This window comes from Mesocricetus auratus, unplaced genomic scaffold, assembly GCF_017639785.1.
Source record: "Mesocricetus auratus isolate SY011 unplaced genomic scaffold, BCM_Maur_2.0 Super-Scaffold_100023, whole genome shotgun sequence".
Lineage (NCBI taxonomy): Eukaryota > Metazoa > Chordata > Mammalia > Rodentia > Cricetidae > Mesocricetus > Mesocricetus auratus.
Window position 1 is genome coordinate 14,556,326 of NW_024429204.1, and position 26,749 is coordinate 14,583,074.

The window sequence follows — 26,749 nt, forward strand, 5'->3', positions numbered from 1 at the left end:
GTCCTTTCTAAGAAGAAGCAAGAGGGAGGACCGCAGAGTCCCTTCTAAGAAGCCGACGTTTCCTATAATCTAATCAGCCTCAGGGCTGTGACCTGACCCCAGGACTTCAGACTAGCACTGAGTAGGATCCTAGAAATGAGTGCAATGACATTCTGCTATAAACCCTATCTTCTCGGGATAGAAGAAACTAGAGAAAGAACGCAAAACAGTCTTCTCTACTTTGAACATCGTCACAGTCTGGTCTGAGTGCTAACCCTACTCAATCTGCCCCACACGCTGAGTCTAAGTGTTCTTCTCGGAATAGGAAGTTGCCTCCAGAGCCTCAGTGGAAACTTCTGAGGGGTGCATGACAAAAAGCAAGGTAAGGAATCCTCCCAGAAAGATATAAAGGACGCAGGGTCTGCTCAGACAACCCTACAGGAACATTTTTCTAGATCACTAATGCACACTGTGAAATGGTAAAAATCGGCTACTACCTAATCTCTAAGGAACACAAGAGGAGTGTTTAACATGCCTGGCTTTAAGGAAGAAAACAAAACAAACACAACCTGATTCGAAGTCTAAAAGCAAATGATGTAACATAAGACAGTAGTATTCTCAAAAGTGGAAGAACACTCAAGGTTCCAGGATCTATGGAGGAGGAGGCAGAAACGTCTCAAGAGCCAGAAGTGATGCCGCCGCCAAGGAAACGGTCTTTCTTCCACAGGATGACACACACATGAACTCAGACTGAGGCACACACGAGGCCTGCACGGGTTCAAGCCAGGTGGGTCCGGGCACTAAAAGGGGTAAGTGGGTAAGAACTCTCACCCCTAACCCAGAAGCTATCTGCAACTGACACCCACTGACAAAGGAAAAGCATCAGTTCTCTCCAACTTAGTCTCACTGGGTCTACATTTTAGTGCACGACCAGTTTTCGGGAGTGACTGGCCACCAAAAAGCCAACTCAACGGAATTCTGGTGGCTCTTCGTCTCATTTTGCTTTGTTTTGGCTTTTACTGTCTTATTAGCATTTTGCTTGATAATTTTGATTTCCATTTCTGTATTTCAATTTGGTTTTTTTGATTTATTAGTTTTAAAAAGAGAAAAGAAACAAAATGGAGTAGGTAGGGAGGTGGCAAAGATCTGGGGGATGAGAAAGCATAATCAAATAAATTGTACACAAACTTTTTCAATTTAAAAGTAGGGCAATTTTTGGTGGTGCCTGCTCACCTCTCCCATACCCTGGGAATATAAAATGAAGTCAAATGCTAGTCTGTTTTCATGAGGCTCCAAGTTTTAGAACAGCAAGTCTCTTACTCAAATATATGAGGTTTCCATACTAAGCAAGTCTTTCAGTTCTCCTACCCCCTACTGAACGTCCCAGGTTTTAAGGCAATTCCACATGACCAGAAGTTAGGAGCAGACCCCAAGAGTTAGGAGCTCCACCCCACAACAGCACCCTCACACTGCAGGACTCAGATACTTCTGACCAGACTATAAGCCAGGGGTTCCCACGACATCCTTCTCGGGTTTAACCACCTGCTTTAACAGGCTGACACCACTCAGGGAAACACACTCACTCCTTAGCATCTGCTGGTTTCAGAAGAGAACCATCTGACACAGAAAGACCAGTGCAAGGGACCAGCAGCAGGAACAGTGGCTGAGCCTACCACCCCACCCCACCCCACCACCCCCCACCCCGGCCTCTAACTACTGAGCTCCATTCACTCAGCAAGGCTGGCATCTTTAGTGCTTTTTTAATTTTATCTTGTTTTTATTGATCTTTAGTAGATAGGACTCATCTCCACCTTACCCAACTCCTTCCCAGAAGTCCAGGAACTGCAATCTCTTCATGGAACCCAATTGCATCCTAGGTCACCTCATTAACATCAACTCCTATGGCATCAGAGGACTGAATATGAACAAAAGCCATTCCTGTCACTCAAAGCCCGAAAAGTAACTGGGAACAAGAACTGAACACACTCAGGACCCAAAACACGCAATACTCTTTTCAAACGTTTAAGTTCTCGAAATTCACCAAGGCCCCCAAAACTACAGTGTTGATAACTTCAGTCAGAAACTACAATTGATCAATTTCTCTTAGCAACAATAATAAATGCACTATGTGCCACCATAAATGACATTCTTATGAAAAAATATATATTTTCCAAAACAAAAATATTAACTCAGTATTCAAAAATGTCACTTTTGGATTTTTGGAAAAAAAGTTGATTTTTAAAAATACTGTGTTCAAAACAGAAGAATCAAGCTGTTCTGCATTTTCAAGTCTCTTTAGCATCTTGCTTTGTAAAGCAGGTGGATTACCATACCTGCCTTTGTGATCAACCTTCTATTATATCACTTACCACTGAGCATCTGGGACCTCTACTGAACACTCAAGGACACACAAAACACTGGGAGAGTTACGAATTATGAGAAGCTTGGCCCTGGAGACTTTTAAAACAATATCTAAAATGTTAATAAAGAAAACCAATCGTGATTAGGTTGTGTAAACAATTATAAGACATGCAGTGGTTGTGCATGCCTTTAATCCCAGCACTTAGGAAGCAGAGGCAGGAGGATCTCTATGAGTTTGAAGCCAGCCTGGTCTACAGAGAGTTCCAGGAAGGACAGCCAGAGATGTTACACAGAGAAACCCTGTCTCGGGGAAGAAAAAAAAAAAGACGCAAAAAGTACGCCTTTGGATCACTTTAAATAAAACACCAACATCTGCTTCTCATAAAATACATATTTTGTTTTTAAGTTTATGTGCATGGAGTATTTGCCTGCATCTATGCCGTACACAACATATGTGGTTGGTACCTGAAGGCCAGAGAAGGTGTCGAAGCCCCTGGAAATGGAGTTACAGATACCTGTGAACTGCCATGTGGGTGCTAGGAACCAAATCTGGGCCCTTTACAAGAGCAGCTAGTCCTCCAAACCACTGAACCATCCATCTAGCCCCAGTAAATTACTTTAAGGACATCAAAAACATCTAGAGATTATGGAGTACAATGCCTAGAATCCCAGATTCCAGTAACCTGAAGCAGAAAGATCACAAACTGGAGGCCAGCCTAAGCCAATTAGTGAGACCAGGTGTGTAAGGTCCCAAGCTCAATTCCTAGGATGGATGGATGGATGGATGGATGGATGGATGGATGGATGGATGGATGACATGATAGATAGATAAACAGAGGGGGAGGCAGGGAGGGAGGGAGGCAGGGAGGGAGGGAGGGAAAGTTCAAGTCACAGCACAAATGAGAAGTAAGAGGATGAGGTGTTCGCCCAGGGTAAGTAGGTTTGCCTAACATACCAGAAACACGGGGTTCAAACTCTATATCACAATACAAAGCAAACAAAAGCCAGGCGTTGGTGGCGCACACCTTTAATCCCAGCACTCGGGAGGCAGAGGCAGGCGGATCTCTGTGAGTTCGAGGCCAGCCTGGTCTACAAAGTGAGTTCCAGGATAGGCTCCAAAGCTACAGAGAAACCCTGTCTCGAAAAAAAAACAAAAAAACAAAAACATTACTACCAAAAGATATCATACATCCTTTTGAGTACCCAAAAGAGAATGACCATGACATCTAAAACAGAAAGTTTAAAAAATAAAAACCTACTGCATGAATGCAGTTATGTCCTGATAAATAAAACCCTCTTAGGATGTCTTTTCCTTCATTAATTTGTATCTGTAATTACAATAAGCATGTGTTGGTTTTCCATTCAAAAGATATCAAATATGAAAATTAGAGAGGAAGCTTAAACTACAACAATACTGAGACTTGTGGTTTGGAGTTCACAAGACATTAATTTCCTTTCTGGAAAGTGCTGAGCTGACAGATGTACACGGTACACCTTAGCTTTAGCACTTGGGGTGTCTCTGTTTTTAGGTTTCTATTGCTGTGATGAGGACCATGACCAAAAGCACTTGGGGAAGAAAGGGTTCATTTGCCTTAAGTTTTTAGTCCATCATCCAGGCAAGTCAGAGAGAGCAGAAACTCCAGGCAGAAACCTGGAGGCAGGGGCTGATGCAGAGACCATGGAGAGTGATGGATACTGGCTTGCTCAGCCCATTTTTGTTTGTTTGTTTGTTTTTTGTTTTTGTTTTTTTTTTTTTGGTTTTTCAAGACATGGTTTCTCTAGCTTTGGAGGCTGTACTGGAACTCACTCTGTAGACCAGGCTGGCCTCAAACTCACAGAGATCCGCCTGCCTCTGCCTCCTGTCTGTTGGGATTAAAGGCACTTTTTATTATCTTATGGTGAATATTCAATTCTTACCACTATTAAAGCCAGCCTCCAGTCTAACCTTACACCTGTGAGCTACCCAATGTGTGGGCTGGGAACTGAACTACGGTCTTCTCCAAGATCAACGCAGTGCTTAACCACTGGGCCATCACTCCAGACCCCCACGCTTAGCTATTTACATAAAATCACAAAAATAAAGTTCTTCAAAAATCATTAGCTCAACAGGTATGAACGTGTAACCGTGGCTACCAAGCCCCTCGTTTTCTCCAGCAGCTGTTTATAGATATTCCTTCCCTAAGCTTTTATTCTGCAGTGTATCTTTAGGAGGAGTGAAAATAAATTCACTTCCACAGCAAGGTCCTTCTTTGAACCCCAAGCTCTCTAAGACACTTGGCACCTTTTTAGAATCTGCATTTAAAAACTAGGAGTGCAGCCGGGCGTTGGTGGCGCACGCCTTTAATCCCAGCACTCGGGAGGCAGAGGCAGGCGGATCTCTGTGAGTTCAAGAACAGAAACAGGGGAGGAGTGCATGGGGGGGGAGAACGACACAGGAGGCACAGAGGGGAGGTAGGAGAGGGAATGGGAAGAGAGGAAGGAGGGAGGGGAAAATGTGGCCAGGATGTAAGGTAAATGAATAAATTTTAAAAGGGTTCCTTAGAAGCTCAAAGCAAAGCAGCAGAGCCCGGGCTGCATGGGGCCCCTGCGGCTGAAGCGCTCAGGTGAGATGCACAGACAATTCCAACCTAGCTGGCTTTCCAGGGGCTCTGCAGCTTCTGGGAGGAAAGGCCCATAGCCTGCCCTTCTCACACCAATCTCTGCGGGAGAACAGCTATTACTGCAGAGGGCTTTGCTCTCAAAGAAGCTGCATGTCACAAAACCTCCCTTTACATAGTCTGTGAAGTCAGTATCTAGACTTTCATTTAATTCTGCCTTCTCTGGCTGCCAGATCTGTGAACTTGCCAGTTTTCTTATTTGGGTTAGCCGAGGCCATTTTTTTCTAACACTGCACAAAGAAGGCAGTTATTGCCAAAATGTAAATTCAAAAAGCAGAAGGCTGCATCAGTCTTAAATTTAACACATTTTACAGCTCAGGTGGGAAAGGAGTTCCACTTCCCAACCGGCTGACTCAAAGAGTAAATGGGATTTAAGTCACTGCTGCTAAGTTGTGATGTGAGTGGAGCGTAAGTAACTGCAATGGTGGGGACAGTTATTTTGTCCCTGACACTCGTGAGATTGGTTACTATGCTCCACTATGACTCATCAATATCACCTCTATAATACTTCATTTTGAAAGAACGCGTTTCATGACTATTCTCTTGGACCTAATGCGCACTGATGGTTCACTTTTTACAGTTAAATCAACTAATGGCTGTGAAAGAGAACAGAGTAACAGTCCTCTCCTCCTACAATCGTCACAGAGAGCACAATGGTACAACCACATGTTCACGAATACAAGACAACTGCATGTTAACTAGTGAGGATGCTAATTCACATGTTTTTTTTACAATATCTCATATAACAATTACCTGCGAATTTTTCCCAGGTGTAGCTGGAGGGTAATTATTCTAAAGTAAAATTGGTGACAGAAAGGATTGCCTGGAACAAAATTTACTTCTTCTCTCACAGAAAGCAATAAATTAATAGACGAACAACATTCCAAACTGTTACAAACTGTCTCTTCCTTAAAACCCTGCAGTACATGCAGGCGCACTGACCACTACTTGAAAGCTGTGCTCTAGTACTTACTAAAGGTAAGTACCAAGGGAAAGGTAGGACCATTAAAGAGAATTACGGCTGGCTGAGAAAGATGGATGGAGAATGGGTGGCTCAGTTTCTTTACCTGCCCATTTCTGCTGATGGTCTGTGTTCTGTGTGCACATATTAATTACCCAGTGCAGTTGGTGTGCTGATTAACAGACGTGTTTCCAACATGTAACCTGGTGGCACATGCCTTCAACTGCAGCACTCAAGGTACAGAGAAGAAGGTGGATCTGTGCTTGGGCCCAGCCTAGTCTACAAAGAAAGTTCCAGAAGAGCCAGGCTACACACAGAGACCCTGTTTCAGGAAGGGAGTAAGGTTCATCTTCCTGTTCACAGAGGACTTCAGAAGGAGCTGACTGAGTATGCATGTCCACAGAGAATGTGAAGTCAGGACTCTGTCTCTCCAAAAGGGAAAGGAATTCACACATCACACAGGGAAGTGAGCTTGCTTTGGGCATAATGGTAGTTTTCCACAGGCTTTTAGTTTTCAGGGTACAGCTGTCCCATAACAAAGTTTACTCAGCAGCACGTCTGTGAGAGCCAACTAGACAAAACAGCCTGTAAGACAACTTATGTGCGGTTTCTGCAATAGATGGGAAAGGAGAGCTCGAAAGGAAAGCATTGGCAGTACAGTTTCAACTCAGAGCTCGAAGTGATCTTCAGAGAGTCTAAGGAACCCTCTAGGACTCAAACACGTCCAGGTGCTTGGGTGACTTAGGCAGAGTGGATCAATGCAACAGGCATACTAATATGGACACTTAGTTTTAAAGGTAGAGTACGATTTTTTCAGAACAGGAACATTCAGTTGGCAATGGAGCCAATAAATAGAGGGGTATACTCTGCAAATGGGAGACTAATCGGCACCCTATGACCACTGAGGAAAGCGATGCAGCAGCATGCCCAGCAAGACTAGAACCTGAATCACCTTTAACTCACTCACATCAACTCTGCATGCTTACCTAAAACTAGGAAAAATGCCTGGCATTGGTGGCGCGCGCCTTTAATACCAGCACTCAGGAGGCAGAGGCAGGCGGATCTCTGTGAGTTTGAGGCCAGGCTGGTCTACAGAGTGAGTTCCAGGACAGCCTCCAAAACAATACAGAGAGACCCTGTCTCGGAAAAACTAGGGAAAAAATGCTCCCCAAATGTAAAGAGTGTGAGCAACCCAAATTCATTTTCTTTCTTGTGGTTTCTCCAAAACCCCCTCCCAATAACGAATGGAGCGTCTCTTCATGCAAACTGTGTTTTCTGGGTTGTCACAGGTAAGCACCTGCCACTTAAATAATGAAAGTAGCTGTAGATGGGACTAAGGGAAGGCACAGCAAGTCCAAAATCAAACCTCACCCAATCAACAGGATCCAGTGAGTGCTAATGAGACTTTACCTAGAGACAAAGTGAAGTGCAACCCTATTTAGTCTTTATAATAAAAACCCAGGGTCAGATATTCGGGGTGAAAGCTGAGAGATCAGAGAAGCAGAGCAGCCAGTCGCTACAGAGATCTTTTACCTCTACCAAATCTTCACACCCAACGGGAGATCCTGTCTCTACGAATCCTCAGACTGAATGCTCTGAGCTCCTGACTCCTCCGACTTATATTCCTCTCTCTGCCCAGCCATATGACTCCTGTCTCCACCTCCCTAGTGCTGGGATTAAAGGTGAGGGCCACCACTGCCTGGCCTCTATGGCTAACTAGTGTGGCTAGCTCCGCAGTCTGATTTTCAGGCACGCTTTGTTAAAGCATAAACAAAATATGACCACAAGAAAACAAAATATTAAAATAAGTACGCAGCTAATATAGCTTCATATTTTGACAATGTTAGGCCAAATTACCACTATACTACTCTGGCATATGTAGTATCCATTTCAGACCTTTGAGTTGTAGTGAAATAAACCTGTCATCAGTATGATGGGTGTGCAAGCCACACTGCACCCTGCTCTTTCATCATCAGAAAAAGCAGACGTCATCAGATTTCATATAACTGCTAAATCCAGGCATGCGTCTAAGGAACTATCTAAGGTACACGAAAAAGAAGTCAGGGAACTTTCACAGAAGAGACCAAATTTTTGGAAACGGTTTTCTAACAACTGGCCAAGGAATACACACTTCGTACATAATTTCTAAATCAGCGCTTCTCCGTCTTCCTAATGCTGCACACTGTAATACAGCTCCTCATGCTGTGGCAACTCCCAACCAATAAAATTCAGTATTTTCACTGCTACTTCATAAATAGAATTGTGCTACCATAATGCTAACCATAATGTAAATATCTATATTTTCCGAAGGTCTTAAGTGACCCCTGTGAAAGGGTCATTTGACCCAAAAAGGGGGCCGTGACCCACAGGTTGAGAACCACTGCTGTAAATACAAATTATTTTCCCACTTTAGCATATATCAAGACCCATAATCTATCTGTATTTTAGTTTTCTCTTTATAGGAGGCTAGCTGTCACTTCTACCTAAGAGTTACTAAATCCACTCAACACTGTAATACATAAAGCTGGCCTTATAATATTCTCCTTAGGCTTTTCTCACCTTACCACGGTATGAAAGCAGACACAAATGAACCCTGTGACTCTGATTTCTTCAGTCTTCTTGTGGCTCAGTGGCAGGCAATGCAGTACTTCTTCTAACACTAGCTAGCAGCAGGTGCCCCAGCCCCCGTGTGTGAGCGAGCGAGCAATGATGGCGGAATCCCATGTACCGCCATCATTACGTAGCAAACTGCTACGTAACTAAGTGACTGTGATCCTTCCACCGCCCCCCAAAGGCTGGGATTACAGATGCATGCCACCGTTCTCAGCTGACACACAGCTACTTCTGTGGACAACATTCCCAATTTGCCACAGGCTCATGGGGAGACGAGGCCGCTGGGAAGGGGGGCACGGGGTGCCACACTTGAAAAGACCCGCGAAAGACAGCTCGTTTGGTGAAGTGCCTTGTCACACGAGCTTGAGAAGGCCCTGAATTCCTTAGCGCTCACCTAAAAAGAAAGCCAGGCGTGGTGTGGTGCTGGCGTCTGACACCCTCGTCCCAAGGAGGAAAGGAGTGCCGTTCAGGCCAGTCGGGGAGCATAAGGATCAGCAAGCCCCTGTCCGCCTCGGGGGCCTGGTCTTCACTATGAAGGGGACAAGCTGCTGGGAGAGGACAGACACCAACTGTCCTTCCTCTCAGGCACCGCACCCCACATGCTGTACCAACCCGACAGACAAGCCATGCCGACTGGTAAGACAGCAGCGTAACTTCCATGGGGTAACTAACTGCTTTCTGACTGTACTGAAGACCTGCCCCACAGGCACAATTGAAAGCCTGATCCTGTAACCCTGGTCAGAAGCACAAAGCAGAACTTGCTGTTGCCACTTTGCTGAATGGACACGGCCAATGTATGCTTGGCCAGGAATGGTGCTATACACCTTTAGTCCCAACACTTAGGAACAGAAACAGGTGGATTGCTGTGTGTTGAAGGCCAGCCTCATTTACACAGAGTTCCAGGTCAGCCAGGGGTTATATAGTAAGACCCTGTCAAAAAAAAATTTAAGTAAAAAAATAATTAGAATTGTGCTTATACCGATAGGCCTGAGCTACTCTCAACCTTGGTAACTGAAGCTTTTGTGCAGTAGACGGTGGTCAACAGAGAGATGCATGACTGGTTAAAGGGTGAAACTTCAAGGCTGAATGTTAAAATGGGACAGCTGTACGTACCCCACAAGCACTGAGTCTCCAGGAACATCAAGAGAAGGAAGGGGAAAGAGTGTAAGGTATGAAGGATGGGATGGAGTATGGAGGACACGGCTTCTGGACACGCCATGGCCATCATAGCCATGAACGCACAGAAGCTGTGGCTACCTGCCCAAGAACAAGCCAGTCAAAAGTCTGGCATATGTGGGCTAGATAAGCCCATCCTGTAATGTGGAGCTATTGGCAGTGGACAGTCACTGGGGAAGGCAGAGTCAGTCCCAGTAGGATTCCAAAGTTCCGGTCCATGATCCCAAACCCATGCCCATATAGGTAGCACTAACTGGACTTAACACTACCACCCCCAAGCCAAACCAAAAGCAAAAAAAAAAAAAAAAAAACAAAGAGGGAACATTAAGCTGGAAGTTGGAAGGAGGACACGCAGGAAGTACTTGGGAGGGTTAAAGATGCAAAAGGAAGGTAGATAGCATCATATTCATTTACGTACATAGGAGATTTCTAAAAATACAGAAAACCGCTAAAGTAGAGAATGGTGATCGAGTCTGCCCACAGCACCTACACACAAGTAAAGCACTTACAACAGCATCTGCCACATAAAACGGACACCAATGAAATCTCTAAAACATGGGAAGTCGCTGTACTAACGGAAGACAGAATGAAGGATGGCAGCCGGGCGGTGGTGGTGCTCGCCTTTAATCCCAGCACTCAGTAGGCAGAGGCAGACGGATCTCTGCAAGTTTGAGGTCAACCTGATCTACTGACTTAGTTCCAGGACAGGCTCTGGGGGGAAAAAAAATGAAAGATGGCAAAATACACAATTTGACTTCAAGCTCTAGGATGATTTACTATATGCCTTTGAAAGGCTACCAGCTTCATAGCATAACATTGGAAAAGTATGTATTATATAATGTTAATCCTATCAGCTCCTGGAATTAGCAAGGCATAATGTATGCCAAATGCTTTCTTGGTGTTTTGCCTGGATCACCTGGAAGAGGGGTTACAGACAGCTGTGAGCTGCCATGCAGGTGCTAGGAATTGAACCTGAGTCCTCTGGAAGAGCAGCCAGTGCTCGTAACTGCTGAGCCATCTCTCCATCAGACTGCATTCGCTTGTTTGTTTTTCGAGACAGGGTTTCTCTGTATTGTTTTGGAGGCTGTCCTGGAACTCACTCTGTAGACCAGGCTAGCCTCCAGCTCACAGAGATCTGCCTGCCTCTGCCTCCCAAGTGCTGGCATTAAAGGAGTGCACCACCAACGCCCGGTTCAGACTGTGTTCTTAATCTTTACTCAGATATACTTACTGTAAACGGTTAGAAATATTTCTAATGACTCCTTTTATTCACAAAATGAAGTTAGAAAGCCAAGAAGAGACAGATTAATTCAACAGCAAAACCCAACCAACAGGCAGTGATAGCACGAGCCTTTACTCCCATCACTCAGGACTCTGAGTTCAAGGTCAGTCTGGAATACAAATCGAGTTTCAGAACAGGCTCCAAAGCTACACAGAGAAACCCTGTCTCAAAAAACAAAAACAACAAACAAACAAAAAACAACTAGAGAGGTACCTAAATTCCATGAGAATACATTTATTATAGAAATGTATTTGAAACATACCAAGTCACTCTTACGCTATCCTTCAATACGATCAAGAGCTTATATTCCTAAGGATAATATTAACTGGTTGTAGTCACTAGCGATATGCCAGAAGCAACCATAATCAATATCTGAGTAGTTCACCCACGCCTATGAATAGCAGCTGGCAGAGCTTGATGTCACTAACTAGGTGTGGTGGGAGATAGAGGCAAGAGGATCTTTCTGAGTTAGAGGCCAGCCTGCTCTATATAGTTAGTTCCAGGATAGTCAAAACTGCAGAGACCCATTTTCCAAAAAAAAAAAAAAAAAAAAGGAGAAGAACAAACAAAAAGATGACTTTACTAAATGAACCTAGAACAGAACACATCTGAAGTACACAGATTCAAATTAAACCAGAGACTAAAACCACAGCTCTATGAAGTCACACTCGGCAACACTGTACGTGACAGGGAGTCAAGGGGATGTCAGACAAAAGGAAGACAAGCTGCAGCCCTCCTCAGGGAATGGCTAAGTGGGACACAGGTAACTGAAACCTATCTTCAGACAGAGTGGGAAGAACAGGAAGCAAACCTGAACACCAACCAAGAATACAAGGAGCAAAAACCGCACCTTGATGGGCCCTGAATTCCCCGAAAACACCTAGTGAAGGAAGCTACGATCTGAGCTTTTAAAGTGAATGAATGAGAAAAAAAAAAGAAAATCAAGATATCCTTAAAGGGGATATTAAGATTTGAACTAAGGGCCAGCATAATGGCTCAGTAAGGAAAGGCCCTTAACGACCTGAGTGTCCCTTTGTATGACTCATTTGGGGTCACTCATAAGCTTCTGATTCTCAGTATGACTTGTCAGGAAACCAGGTAACTAAAGAGGCCCTTTTGATTGAAGCCGTGAGTACTTTGCCACTGAAAAGCATATCTTCATTGTGAACTTTTAATCCAATCTCTTATGAAGAGCATTAATCAGTTTCCAGATAAAAGAAAACAGTAGTATGTGAGTACAGAAATCCAAAACAAGTGTCTTGACTTTCCCAGGCCCACTGCCTGCTTGCTGAACTCAAGTGGCCCTGTCTGTTTCCACCTGCAGCAATCCTAATGCTTCAGATTTCTTAGGGCACCCTGCCACTGTTGCTCCTGTCCCGTGACAGGCAGCTCTGCAGCTTCAAGACTGCCCTAAAAGTATTTTTACTTTCTCTTCTCTGACAGCCTCACTATGCAGCCCAGGCTGACAACTCCCAGCATCCTGCTGCTTTGATTACAGGTGTGTGCCACCATGCCCAGCAAGTCCTAAAATATTTATTTGTAATTATATTCACCAAACCGATTTATAACATCTACCTGTTGCCTTTTACACCTCTGGAAACCACAGACTCCAAAGGGTGGTTTCAAAACACACGCAAATGCACTAAAACATTAGTTAAGACTTAAAACATGGGCCGGGCGTTGGTGGCGCACGCCTTTAATCCCAGCACTCGGGAGGCAGAGGCAGGTGGATCTCTGTGAGTTCGAGGCCAGCCTGGTCTACAAGAGCTAGTTCCAGGACAGCCTCCAAAGCCACAGAGAAACCCTGTCTCCAAAAAAAAAAAAAAAAAAAAAAAAAAAAAAGACTTAAAACATGTTCCAAAGTGTTTACCTGGTACTTCTACAATTCAAGTTCACCCACCAACTGATCTGCAATCTTTAAAAGTGTACTACTTCTTCCCGGGGGCACCTGCTTCAAAAAAAAAAAGTCACTGGAAGCTAAGCAAAAGAGATACCATTGCTTTCTCAAAGTATTATACAAAGAACAGTTAAAATATTTGATAAAGCTTTCCAAATCTCTTGCATACATCTTTCAAACGCTGACATCCACAGACATAACAGTCAGCAATAACCACGACTAACAGCTTCACAAGCTCACAACCAGTCACAACATAAAGGGTTTTCACCCAATCCAAACGATACACCAGTATCGTAATGCTTCTCACTCCCTTCTCAATACATGAGGTAAGCAAGGCTGATACAGGCTGACGTTCTCAGAGCCACAGGGCTGGCAGGTGGCAGACCTGAGAAGGCTAGGCCTTTAAACACTGGGCTATTAGAAAAACAACAACAAAACAACCTTTACATCAATTCCAACAAACTCAATTATATTCTGAAATGAAATTACTAATGACTTCCACTTAAACATCACAGCGCCTGCTGCAATCCCAATTTTCACATGAATTTGAATATCCCTATGACATGTGTCTCGGCTACTGAAAAACATCTAGAAAAGTGCTTTGAGAGGAAAGTGCTTTTGACAGAAGACAGGGAGGATACCTTTCTCTATTGTGTTTTTCTTTTTTGGGGGGTAGGGGGAAATCTTAGCACCAGGTGGCCTCAGAGCCTGCCTGCCTGTGCCTCCCCGGGGCTCAAGTACAACCATGTGCCTCCACACCCCGCAGGAGGAGGGTGCTAGCCCTAAAGCTTAGGAACCCACATCATTTTAGAGTCGCACCTCTTCCGTCCCATCCGTTTTCTTACCCCGAGCTTCCACAGACGCCCTGGTTCAGGACCCTCGCCCGGAAATACACTAAAAGCTGATTTCCTACGGCTTTTTACCGTTCGGACTGAACACGCCTAAGGGTCTACCCCAGCCCCGCGATGCCAGGGGAAGTGCTCAACTGCTCCCTCCAGGGAAGGCGACAGAGTGGCTGGTACACCTCCTGCCCTTGCCAGAAGCCAGGCGTTCGTTCCCTCTCCTCTCTCCGCCCTCCCCAGAGCCTTAGGCCCCGGTGATCACCAGGGTCCCCGGCTGTGACCACCCTGGGCGTCTGAAAGCGAGGCCGGGCGAACCCGTCACACGCCCCGATCCCGGCCCCTCCGCCCCGCACCCGGATCCCTCCCTGCAAAGCAGGGAAGAAGGCTGCGGTGTGCCCCGAGCCAAAGGGAAGGAGAAGGGACCAGCGGAAAGGACTCCCGGGGCCCCGCGCGGCCGACCCCGCACTCACCAGGCCGTCGATCTGCACCTGCTTCACGGCCGAGTCCCCGGAGCCGCCTTTGCCTTTGCCCTTCCCCACCGCGCCGCCCGCGGAGCCCGACGAGGCGGCGGTGGAGCCGGTGCCTTCCTTGCGCGACGCCATGGTCCCCGGCCAGACAGGAAGAAAGAGAAGCGTGCGACACCGGAAGCGGAAAGGCGAACGCCGTGACGTCGTGGGCGGGACCAGGGGCGGGGTCTGGGAGAGCGGCCCCGGCGCGGGGCCACGCCCCCCTCTCCTGTGCTTTCCCCTCTTTCTGAGAGCGGCTATAACCTTGCGCGTGCGCGTTGTGTGCCTGATCGCATCCATGCAGGCCCTGGTGTTGGGGTCATCACTGCTTAAAACCCAAGTTCGCCTGTTAAATGCAGACTTAACCATAGAGCGCACACTTCTGTAACATCGCCAGTGCAAAAATGCTTTCACTTCTAATTGAATTCCCACTCCTCACCAGCTGTCAAGGAGGCTTGAGACAGCATCACATGTTAATTAGTGACAAGCTCCTGGAGTTGCTTGCCTGGTGAAGTTTTAGATCGCAGTCTCTAACCACTGAGAACGTACAGAAAATACTTAAATCGTGGCTAACTTTGGTCAGGCTCCAGGATCAATACTTGAGTAAAATACCAAAGAAGTTCTTTTATGTAGTGTTGCAGTGTTCAAGCTGATGCAATGGTAAGCATTCAGAATACATTCCCTGCAAATCATGCTGACCTGTGACATGCAGGAAATGCATATTATCAAGTCTGCAAAGGACTGCATCAGCTGTAACAAGACATTTTTTGGGGAGGGGTTCTGTATTGTTTTGGAGGCGGTCCTGGAACTCGCTCTTTAGACCAGGCTGGCCTCGAACTCACAGAGACTCACCTGCCTCTGCCTCCCAAGTTCTGGGATTAAAGGCGTGCGCCACCAACGTCCAGCTGTAGCTAGACATTTTAAGCCGTTCTCAACATCCAAGTGACTTTTCTCCTGCTTATTTTGCAGTATTACTTCACTCAATATTTGGAAGTCATGAAATGGTCAAACCATGGCAAACCAAACCCTGATGTATTTTGTTGTTGCTACTATTTGGGGTCTGTTATATATCAACATGGCAACAGAAATTGTTACACCTGAAGTGTTACTAATGATTCAATGGCCGATTTTTCAAGTCTATAAGAAATATTAACAAAATAGACCACTTCCTGGACCACAGAGAAAATCTCCACAAGGTGGATCATAGAGGAGTTACACTAGCAATCAGTAGCAGGGATGTAAAATCCAAAAATAAAACCCTCTCAAAGAATTAAATGGGAGTCAAAACTGCAGGATAGGCCAGGTGGTTGTGGCGCACACCTTTAGTCCCAGCACTCAAGAGGCAGAAGTGGGTAGATCTCTGAGTTCAAGGCCAGCCTGGTCTACAGAGTGAGTTTCAGGACAGCCAAGGCTATGTAGAGAGACCCTGTCTCAAAAAAAAAATTAAAAGCAGGAAGAAACAATATCTTTCTGATGAAGGAAAAGCTAAGAAAAGTACAGTAGACAGTTTGGCAGGGAGTAGGGAGGTCAGAAGGGAAGTGTGTGTTCTCAACACTTAAAAATAAACCACCACCAGGCTTGACGGTGCACAATTTTAATCCCGGTACTTGGGAGGCAGAGGCAGGCAGATCTCTGTGAGTTCAAGACCAATCTGATCCACATAGTGACTTCCAGAACAGGCAGGGTTACAGAGGAAAAAAACCTTTCTCAAAAAGCCTAAATAAAGAAGTAAACAAATTGTCAACCCAGGAACCTATAGCTAGCAAAAAATTCCTTGCAACATAAAGGAAATCAAGACATTCCTAAAGGAAGAACATTGACATAATTTGTTATCCTATAGCCAATTTTATTTTTCCTCTTACTGAAAATAGATTGTTTTCTCATACAATATATCCTCCCTGAACTCTTCCAAGTTCCTCCCACCCACCTCCTTCCTGATCCACTCCTTTTCTGTCTCTCATTAGGAAAGAGAAGGCTCCTGTGAGATAATAACCAGACATTACAAAATAAAATAAGATAAAACAAAACCACCACCTTGAAGTTGGACAAGGCAAACCAAAAGAAAGAAAGAGCCCAAGAGAAGGCACAGGAACCAGAGACCTACTCATTCACACATTCAGGAGTCCCATAAAAATACTAAACTGGCCAGGCAGTGGTGGTACACGCCTCTAATCCCACTTAGGAGGCAGAGGCAGGAGGATCTCGGTGAGTTCCAGGCCAGCCTGGTCTAAAGAGTGGGTTCCAAGACAGCTAGGGCTGTTACACAGAGAAACTTTGTCTTGGAGGAAAAAAAAGCTAAACTGGAAGCTCTAATATATACGTGGTAGACTTGGTGCAGACCCATTCAGATCCTCTGATTACTGCTTCAGTCTCTGTGAGACAGCTCAGCTCATAAAGTTCTTGCCATGCAAGCATGAAGGCATTGTGGTTGATCCTCCAAACTCACATAAAAAGAAGTGGGGTGCAGTGGAGCATATCTGTAAACCCAGCACTAAGGAGGCAGACAGAAGGCTCCTTGAGGCCTGATGGACAAGCTAGATTAGACTAGGCTACTTGCCCAGTTCCAGGCTAATGAAACACGCTCTCAGAGAAAACATGGGGCCTGTGAGGTAGGTCTATGGGTAAACACACCTGCTGCTAAGCCTGACCATCTGAGTCCAGTGCCCAAAGCCACATGATGTAAGCAAGCTGTCCTGGGACCTGAATATGTGCACCGTGACGGTCACATGCTCACAGGCACACACACACACACACACACACACACACACACACACACTAAATAGCGAATATCGTGATAAATTTATTTTTAAGCCCGCCGGTAGTGGTGGTGCACACCTTTAAATTTAGCACTTGGGAGGCAGAGGCAGGCGGATCTCTGTGAGTTCGAGGCCAGCCTGGTCTACAGAGCAAGTTCCAGGACAGTCTCCAAAGCAATACAGATAAATCCTGCCTCAAAAAAAAAAAAACAAAAGAAACAAATAAATGAATAAGAATATATAAATTTGTTTTTAAAATGTATATAGTGCCTGAGACACAAGACCTGAGGTTTCTCTCTGTCTTAAACACATACGTGCGTGCGCATGCACACACACACACTATATATATATACATACGTATATATGTATATATATAATATTGACATTTGTAAACTGTAGCTATATTATTGCTGAGAGGGAAGTTGTAGCTAAATACTTGGGTTAAAAAAAATCAGATGTACAACACCACCCCTGACTTCAAGCTCTATTATAGAGCTACAGTCCTGAAAACAGCTTGGTATTGGCACAAAAATAGACCGGTAGACCAATGGAATTGAATTGAAAACCCTGATATTAACCCACACACCTACGAACATAAGATTTTTGACAAAGAAGCTAAAATTATAAAACGGAAAAAAAGCATCTTCAACAAATGGTGCTGGCATAACTGGATGCTGGCATGTAGAAGACTGCAGGTAGATCCGTATCTATCGCCATGCACAAAACTTAAGTCCAAATGCATCAAAGACCTCAACATAAATCCAGCCACACTGAACCTGTTAGAAGAGAAAGTGGGAGGTACCCTTGAACAAATTGGTACAGGAGACTGCTTCCTGAACATAACACCAAGCATAGACACTGAGCTCAACAATTAATAAGTGGGACCTCCTGAAACTGAGAAGCTTCTGTAAGGCAAAGGACATAGTCCACAAGACAAAACGACAGCCTGTAGAATGGGAAAAGATACTCACCGACCCCATGTCTGATACAGGGCTGATCTCCAAAATATACAAAGAACTCAAGAAGCTAGTCACCAAAACACCAAACAATCTAATTAAAAAGTGAGATGCAGAACTAAATAGAGAATTCTCAATAGAGGAATCTAAAATGGCTGAAAGACACATAAGAAAGTACTCAACATCCTTAGCCATCTTGTTCCTCTTAGAATGACTAAAATCAAAAACACCAATGACAGTTTATGTGGAGAAAGAGGAACACTCCTCCACTGCTGGTGGGAGTACAAACTTAGACAGCCACTTTGGAAATCAGTATCGAGATTACTCAGGAAAATGGGAATAAGTCTATCACAAGATCCAGCAATTCCACTCTTAAGCATATACCCAAAAGGTGCACATTCGACGGGCATTGGTGGCGCACGCCTTTAATCCCAGCACTTGGGAGGCAGAGGCAGGTGGATCTCTGCGAGTTCGAGGCCAGCCTGGTCTACAAAAGCTAGTTCCAGGACAGCCTCCAAAGCCACAGAGAAACCCTGTCTCGAAAAACCAAAAAAAACAAAAACAAAAAAAAACAAAAACAAAAAAACAAAACAAAACAAAAAGGTGCACATTCATACAGCAAGCACATCTGTTCAACTATGTTCCTAGCAGCATTATTTGTAATAGCCCGAACCTGGAAGCACCCTAGATGCCCCTCAACTGAAGAATTGATAAGGAAAATGTGGTACATTTATACAATCTAGTACTACTCAGTGGGAAAAAAAATAATGGAATCTTGAAATATTCAGGCAAATGGATGGAACTAGAAAAAATCATCCTGAGTGAGGTAACCCAGTCACAAAAAGACAAACATGGTAAGTACTCACTCATATTTGGATATTAGACATAAAGCAAAGCATTACCAGCCTACAATCAACAGAAGCTAGGAAACAAGACCCTAAGAGAGACATACATGGTCCCCCAGAGAAGGGGAAAGGGACAAGATCTCCTGAGCAAAGGAGCATGGGGAGTTAGGAGAAAGAGAAAAGGAGAAGAGGAGGGGAGAGGAGGACATGCGGGGAACAGGAAGATTGAGTCAGGGAAAGAATAGAGGAGAGGAAGAAAAGAGACACCATCATAGAGGGAGCCATTATCGGTTTAAAGAGAAATCTGGCAGTAGGGAAATGTCCAGAGATCTACAAGGATGATTCCAATTAACAATCTAAGCAACAGTGGAGAGGCTACCTTAAATGCCCTTCCCCTAGAATGAAATTGGTAACTACCTTATATGCCATCCTAGAGCCTTCATCCAGTAGCTGGTGGAAGCAGAGACAGACACCCACAGTAAAACACCGAGCCGAACTCCTGGAATTCGGAGTTCAGTTGCAGAGAGGGAGGAGTGATGAGCAAAGGGGTCAAGACCAGGCTGGAGAAACCCACAGAAACAACTGACCTGAACAAGGGGGACCTCATGGACCCCAGACTGACAGCTGGGAAACCAGCATAGGACTAATCCAGATCACTTGGACGTGGGTGTCAGTTTGGAGGCCAGGGAAGTCTATGGAGCCTCTGGTAGTGGATCAGTATTTATCCTAAGTGTACAAATGAATTTTGGATCCCACTCCACATAGAGGGCCTAGGCCCTGCTCCAAATAATATGGCAGACTTTGAAGATCCCCCATGGAAGGCCTCACCCTCCCTGGGGAGCAGAAAGGGGATGGGATAGGGGGTTGGTGAGGGGCAAAGGAGGAGGGTAGGGGGAGAGAATTAGAATTGACATGTAAAACAAGATTATTTCTAATTTAAATTTAAAAAAAGAAAATAAATCGGATGCCTCAATTCAGTAATCTAAAAACCCCTTTCAAAACTGAGAGGTGGGGAGGGAGGGAGGAAGACACCTAAAACATGCTGATGAAATGAAACAATAAACCAAACAGGAATTCTGAGTATCACCCAAAGATGGATGGGCACAACGGTTCGTTATATTTTCCATGATCCTAGAAGGCAGCAGACACTGATTTCATTGCCAGTACTCATTACTGGTTAGCATAAACCCAGCCTGTGTCTTCAACTACATTCTTCATTTTCTCTGTCATAGAATTTAACTTTCTTTGTTTTTGTTTTGTTTTTTTGATTTTTCAAGACAGGATTTCTCTGTGGCTTTGGAGGCTGTCCTGGAACTCACTCTGTAGACCAGACTGATCACAGAGATCCGCCTGCCTCTGCCTCCCAAGTGCTACGATTAAAGGTTTGTGCCACCACTGCCCGGTACACGGAGGAGTTTCTTTGCTTTTTTTTAAAGATTTATTTATTTGTTATGTATACAGTGTTCTGGCATGTAGATGGTTGTGAGCCAACATGTGATCGTTGGGAATTGAACCCAGGACCTCTGGAAGGGCAGCCAGTGTCATCCCTCCAACCCACTGGGGAGTTTCTTTTCACCTAAGTTTTTTGTTGTTGTTGTTGTTTGGTTGGTTGGTTTGGTTTGGTTTTTTCGAGACAGGGTTTCTCTGTGTTGCTTTGGGGCCTCTCTTGGAACTAGGTCTTTTGGACCAGGCTGGTCTCGAACTCACAGAGATCCGCCTGCCTCTGCCTCCCAGGTGCTGGGATTAAAGGCGTGCGCCACCACTGCTTGTTTTTTAATGCAATGATTATGCGTCTAGTAAAACATTAGCTGAGTCACTCCTTCACGGAGTCACAAGTAACAGAGTCCAGGACGATGTAGCATGTCGGCCTTCCAACACTACTCATGAGAAACATCAGAAACCCTCCCTTCTTGGAAATGAGAGGAAAGGTTAATAATGTCTAACCCCGACCCCCTTCCAAAGAGGATAATCCAGGGCCATCACAAATTCATGAGCTAAATCTAAGACTTGAAAAACGGAGGAACAGTATTGGCCAGAAATCAGTCACTTTTCCAAAACTCCTCAAATAGTCAGTTTAAGAGGAAGAAAGGATCTGGGTGTGGTAGTGGTGCGTACCTGTTAATCCCATCACTCAAGAGGTAGAGGCAGGGAGATCTCCGTGAGTTCAAGGCCAGCGGATCTACAAAGTGAGTAACAGGTCAGCTAGGGCTACACAGGGAGACCATCAGAGAGAGACCGGGAGGGAGGGAGGGAGGGAGGGAAGGAGGGAGGGAGGGAAGGAAGGAGGGAAGGAAGAAATAAGGGAGGAAGGAAAGAGAACACGTGTACACGGGCACACATACCCAACCCCAGCTCCTTAAAATATCTTTAGATACAGAAGAGCGTATTTGACCCCGCAAAAGGCTTCTGGCTTTTTTTTTTTAAAGCAAAAGGTAGCTGAAGGGAGGAAGAGGTGATTTTGGCTTACAATCTGAGAGAATGCCTTACACCTCAGTGGGACAGAAGTTGACAAGCAGAGAGGGCAGACTAAAATTCCTCAAAGCCCACCACTGATGACCCATTTCCTTCAGTTCCATCATTTAGAGGCTCCAGAACTCTCCTAAAACCACATCAGCCACTGGAGAAGTATTCAAACGCGCTAGCCCACGGGGAAATTTCATACTGAAATCACACCACCCATCAGAGGAAAAGTCTCCCCTTTGCTCAGCTTGGTGTCAACTGAACCCACATACCTCCTTCTTTGTCCTGTGTGTCCTATGCTTGGAAGTTTGAGTGAGTTTTTTTTTCAGTGCTATAGGGGTAGTAGGGAGGGAAAAGCAAGAACCATTGAAAAGAAAACCATATTCACTTCCACGAGACTCAGCATGTGGCCATTTTCTAGAAGTTTGCTAAAATAATAATTTTTAAAATGACACTTGGCCTTTCCATCCCAGTGTGTTGATTTATGACTTACTGACTCGTATTAAAACAAATTGAGCTTGCATTGAGAACATTTCAAAGAGTCCGAGGGTGAGCTTGCTTTGTAGACTATCGTGTAATTAATACCTCATCTTGGTGTGATTCAATTATAATTACCAGACTTTGCAATAATAGTCTACTGGATTAATAAAGCACATTTATTTGCTTGCCTCCAGGAATTCAGTTTCTACCCCCAAAGTCCTCCTGCTGATTAAAAATATACAGGGAACTGTAAGTGAAAAGTTGGCTTTAACATCGTGCTCTACATAAATAAATAGTGGGTTAGAAAACCCTTTTTAAGCTGTAATCCGAGATAAATTTCAATCCTTAAACTCATTTAAGGAACAGCACTAATATTTGCTTACCTAGAGTAATTTCATAAGGGTTCATTAATCTCTAAAATGCTCTGATGGGTTAAAATGATCGCTCCCTTACAGGGTGAACGCTTCGACCTATTTCTCTGATGACGTAATTAAACTTCAAATGGCAACATGTTTCCATCAAAGCAAAATGTTTTTCTTATTGCTTCATTTTTGACAGGAAAAATGAAAAATGGCTGCTACTTCTGAGCCCTTCACTCTTCTCTCTCTCTGCTGGTTCCCCCCACACCTTTATAGAATAAAATTAAAGATTCTGTAGTGAAATTCCGATGGCTAGTACTATCCAAACCATTTCAGAATATTGAATTCCGTTCCGTTTTGTTAAGCGGGCAGTAATCTTGTATGGTTTTGTTCAAATAAACTTTCTAGTCTAATTTTGTAGTCATCAGACAAGAGTTGTTTGATAACTAACCCTAGGAAGTCTAGGTGCGGAAGTTGGAATTAAAACATTCTTTCTCTACTGCAGGGTAGCTCCTTAAGCCAGGAGGTAAACAACCAAGTTGTTGTTGTAGTTATAGTAGCTTCTAGAACTCCCTGAAACTGACCAGATTCACTAGGTTCCTCCCTGCCTGAGCAAGCAGAGTTCATTTAATCCTAACACTCAAGGGGCAGAGGCAGGTGGACCTCTGTGAATTCCAGTCCAGGCTTCAAAGCTACAGAGAAACCCTGTCTTGAAAAACAAAATAATCTCAGACAAGAGATTCAGACCAAATGGGGCACTTCAAAGAGCACTTTCCCACCTGCTGAGCTGCCAGGGGGCTGTGCCGTGTGCTCCAGGTCCTCCGGCTTTTGTGAGCTGTCCCCCATGCTGGGGTGGGCCTTGGTGATACAGCTGTCTCTGAGTCATTTCTGTTCCTGTAAGTGACCCCTCACTCACATTCCTGTAAGTAACTGCAGTAAAATTCATTGGTTCGCCAAGTTGGACTTTGGTGCTATCCGCATTCTGGTGTGTCGTGGGTTCCCTCTCTGTGATGAGTAGACATGTGCATTGTCTCTCCCTGAGAAAAGTTCTCCCACACAGCAGGAGTTAGCAGCATATATATATATATATATATATATATATATATATATATATATATATATATATATATTTCTACTTGTTGTATAATTGACATGGGTAATTTTTTAAATGTGTCACCTTTATATTTAGTCTTCATAACACCTTGAGACAGGTAAGGAATTCCACAGTCAGGGAATCCAGACAATTGCTTCCTACAGCACCAAATCTGTCTGTATAGCTCTATCTCTCTATCCAGTGCAAGGCTTAAATAGGGCTTCAGTGTGTAGCAGTTTACCTAGCTTGTTTTAAAATGCAATTTATTTAGCTAAATTATTTAGAGAGAACGTCAGCTGCATTTAGTAGGAGGAAAGCAATATTCTTCTTGAGTTAATGTCATGTTAACAAATGTTTGTACATACTTAAATACAAATACAAGGCAGATAACATTACAATAGATACGTCATGTGCATCCCTTGATGTCCATGAAATTAAATAAAATTATGCTAGCATTCACGAGTGAAACAAAATAACCTTTATGAACTGCAGTTAGTGTTTACCTACTTCATTCCAGTCAGACCATGAATCTTTCATGAAATTGTCCTAGCTGGGTATTAGTCACAGTTCCCAAGAATAAATCATTCTCGTGTCACCTCGGCTTCATCAAACTTTCATGAAGAAAGAAAAAAAAAACCTTCCAAGACCATGTACAGTAACGTCACTCTATAAATCATATTTGATCCAGACACAATAATGAGCATAAAGAGTACCTAAAAGGTAAAGAAAAACAATTTTCCACCCACTTCAGCCCAATGTAAATATCTGGCATAGGAAACACACAGTGTAGCAAGCAACCCAAGGCTAAGCTTATGGCTGGCGATGGTAAGGCAGTATTGTTCTTGCCACTATAAAATCATATTTTCAGAGACTGCTGCAGCTTCTAAAATGATATCACGATTTTTTTTTTTTTGGTTTTTTTCGAGACAGGGTTTCTCTGTGGCTTTGGAGGCTGTCCTGGAACTCGCTTGGTAGTCCAGGCTGGTCTCGAACTTACAGAGATCCACCTGCCTCTGCCTCCCGAGTGCTGGGATTAAAGGCGTGTGCCACCAACGCCCGGCTTATATCACGATATTTTTTCAAACCAATTAATTTGTTTTTAACATAAACTTATATCCTCATGGTTCGTTGAATGAATGATGGCAATATTTAGCTTCTACCTTGGTTGTAACCAAATATCGGCTTGCCGTCACTACTAGATCATTTGGCATTTGGGTAAAAATGCTTTAGGTAGACCACCTAATGGAAATACCATATTGGATCAACAGTAGTGTTTTACTGCAAAAGGTCAGTCAGGAACACTAATGAGCATAGTGATGACTTGAAGAAATTTTCTTAATAAATGTGCCTTTCTGTCTGAATACGACATATACTACCAGCCTGGTAGTTCCTTAGTAGGTGGGTAAAAGTTGAAGCCAAAAGTCAGATCTTAGGCAAGAGACACAGACAAGAGAACTTCACATAAGATTCATTATAGTATTAACTGTTCTATTTTACTATCGCTGACCGTTTCCTCTGTGACTGGTTTATGAGTTAATTTTTCATATCTACGGGATAAGACACAGGCTAAATTCACTACTATCCCTATTTCAGGTGCCCCCTGGAAGAGTCTAAGAATTTCAAGCTATTGTAGAATCTCTCTTAAGCAAAAGTAGCCCTGAACCATAAGTGTCAGTCTTAAGCAAGCAGACTAAGGCGATTGTTTTCTGCATATTTGGGGATCATGTTTTTAAAAAAATTAATAGAGTTGGGCGTTGGTGGCGCACACCTTTAATTCCAGCACTCAGGTGGCAAAGGCAGGCATATCTCTGTGAGTTTAAGGCCAGCCTGGTCTAAAGAGCGAGTTCCAGGACAGCCTCCAAAGCCACAGAGAAACCCTGTCTCGAAAAAACAAAAAAAAAAACAAATAAATAAATAATAAAAAATGATTCCAACCTTGACAATCACTGTTCCACTGTGCTTTTGTACTTTTGCAAGTAGAATAAGTGTGAAAATTGGCGGTCAAACAAAGAACTTGAAAAAGACTATGTTGTAGTTCAGTAAATAAAAAAAAAAATCAACAACAACAAACCCTAGAATATGATTCAGGTCCTTCGTCGTGTCCTGCATCTTTTTTATAGAACTAACAGGTGTCCAGAAGTTAGATCTAGATTGAAAGATGTGAGTCTCCTTTTTTTTTAAGCTTTTATTATTTTACTAGGCTGGGATGATATTTGTTTGTGATGAGAGTACATTCAGGACAGTGTGCATTCAGGGACAAAGAAAAGATTAAAGTAGAAAATACTGAACAATTATGCTTACAGACCACAAATCCAACCCTACTACAGTTTCTCATGACGTCAAATTCCTAATTTTATTTTCATTTAAATGAAAGCAGCCATTTCAGGGAAGTGTTGGGATTTAAGTCAGGGCTAACTTTTCAGAATAGCTTAGTTCCAATTCCATAAACCTATAAATTGAAATAAAAAGCCAAATGCAAGCAATACATTTCAATCACATTATAAGTCATTTAAAAAATGGTTCTTTCAATCTTTGGCCAAAACTAGATCTGGGACGGATTCCAGGCAGAGACAAAAAATGCAAAATCCATACTCTCCGTTCTTTGATTATTTTACCTTAAAGTGGATACCCCTATGTGGTTAATCAAATTTGAAAATGTCTGGTTCATTCTCTTCATTTAGCCAAATTGACTAAGCAACTTCTAAATTATGTAAACTAGGTGTGTCTTCCTATTTTTTAACCCAGTATAGTATGTATCTTTCTTGTGTCAGAAATTATGGACAGAAAAAAGTCTATAAAATTGAATCAACCTCCCAATTGGCTGGAAGAGGAAGCTGGGCACAGCTGTCCTGGAGGTCACCCAGCTCAAATAATGCAGGTTAGGGGTACGATTAGGCCTCCAACGCAACAGAGTAGGTAATTGAAACTTGGGAATTCTTCTCAAACACTGAGTCACTTAAGAAAGGCTTTCGGATGAGGAAATACAAGCAGCGGCTCTGTCACTGGCCTGACAGAAGCCAAGATATCCTTTCGTGCTCCTCAACTGAAACAGCTGACCCCAGGGAATGGGAATTTCCCTGGGGAATCTCACACTGGGAAAGGGAAAAGTCTCGAATGATCCTTTCACAGGAGTCACATATCAGATATCCTGCATATCGGATTCATAAAAGTTGCAAAATTAGAGTTCGAGGCCAGGCTGGACCAATAGCCTCCAAAACAATACAGAGAAACCCTGTCTCGTAAAAACAAAACAAAAGTTGCAAAATTATAGGTTTAAATAAGTAATGAAAATAATTTTATGGTTGGCGGTCACAACATGAGGAATTGTATTGAAGGGTCACAGCTCTGAGAAGGTTGAGAACCACTGGGTTAGATGTTCATATCCATGGCTACCTATGCAAACTTGAATTTTATTTTAGGACTTCAGAGATAGATCTCGGTAGTTGCTGCTTGTGGGACCTCTTTGGTCCCGTTCTCCATTTAGTCACATCAAGCAAACCTTTCCACTGCTAATTCGACTTTTTTT

The 26,749-nt window shown here is 43.8% G+C and overlaps 1 protein-coding gene across 2 annotated transcripts in view; it reads right to left on the bottom strand.

Annotated features, from left to right (window-relative positions):
• The window catches only part of Eif3h (eukaryotic translation initiation factor 3 subunit H), an 82,119-nt gene extending 67,707 nt beyond the window's left edge, over positions 1-14,412 (bottom strand). Inside the window, exon 1 of one of the 2 annotated variants that reach the window (XM_040730323.1) lies at positions 14,239-14,412. In XM_040730323.1, the coding sequence (XP_040586257.1) occupies positions 14,239-14,370 (132 nt within the window). In that variant the 5' untranslated portion in view covers positions 14,371-14,412. The remainder of the gene's footprint in view (positions 1-14,238) is intronic. The other variant, XM_040730322.1, reaches the window with a different exon arrangement.
• Positions 14,413-26,749: the final 12,337 nt, after the last annotated feature.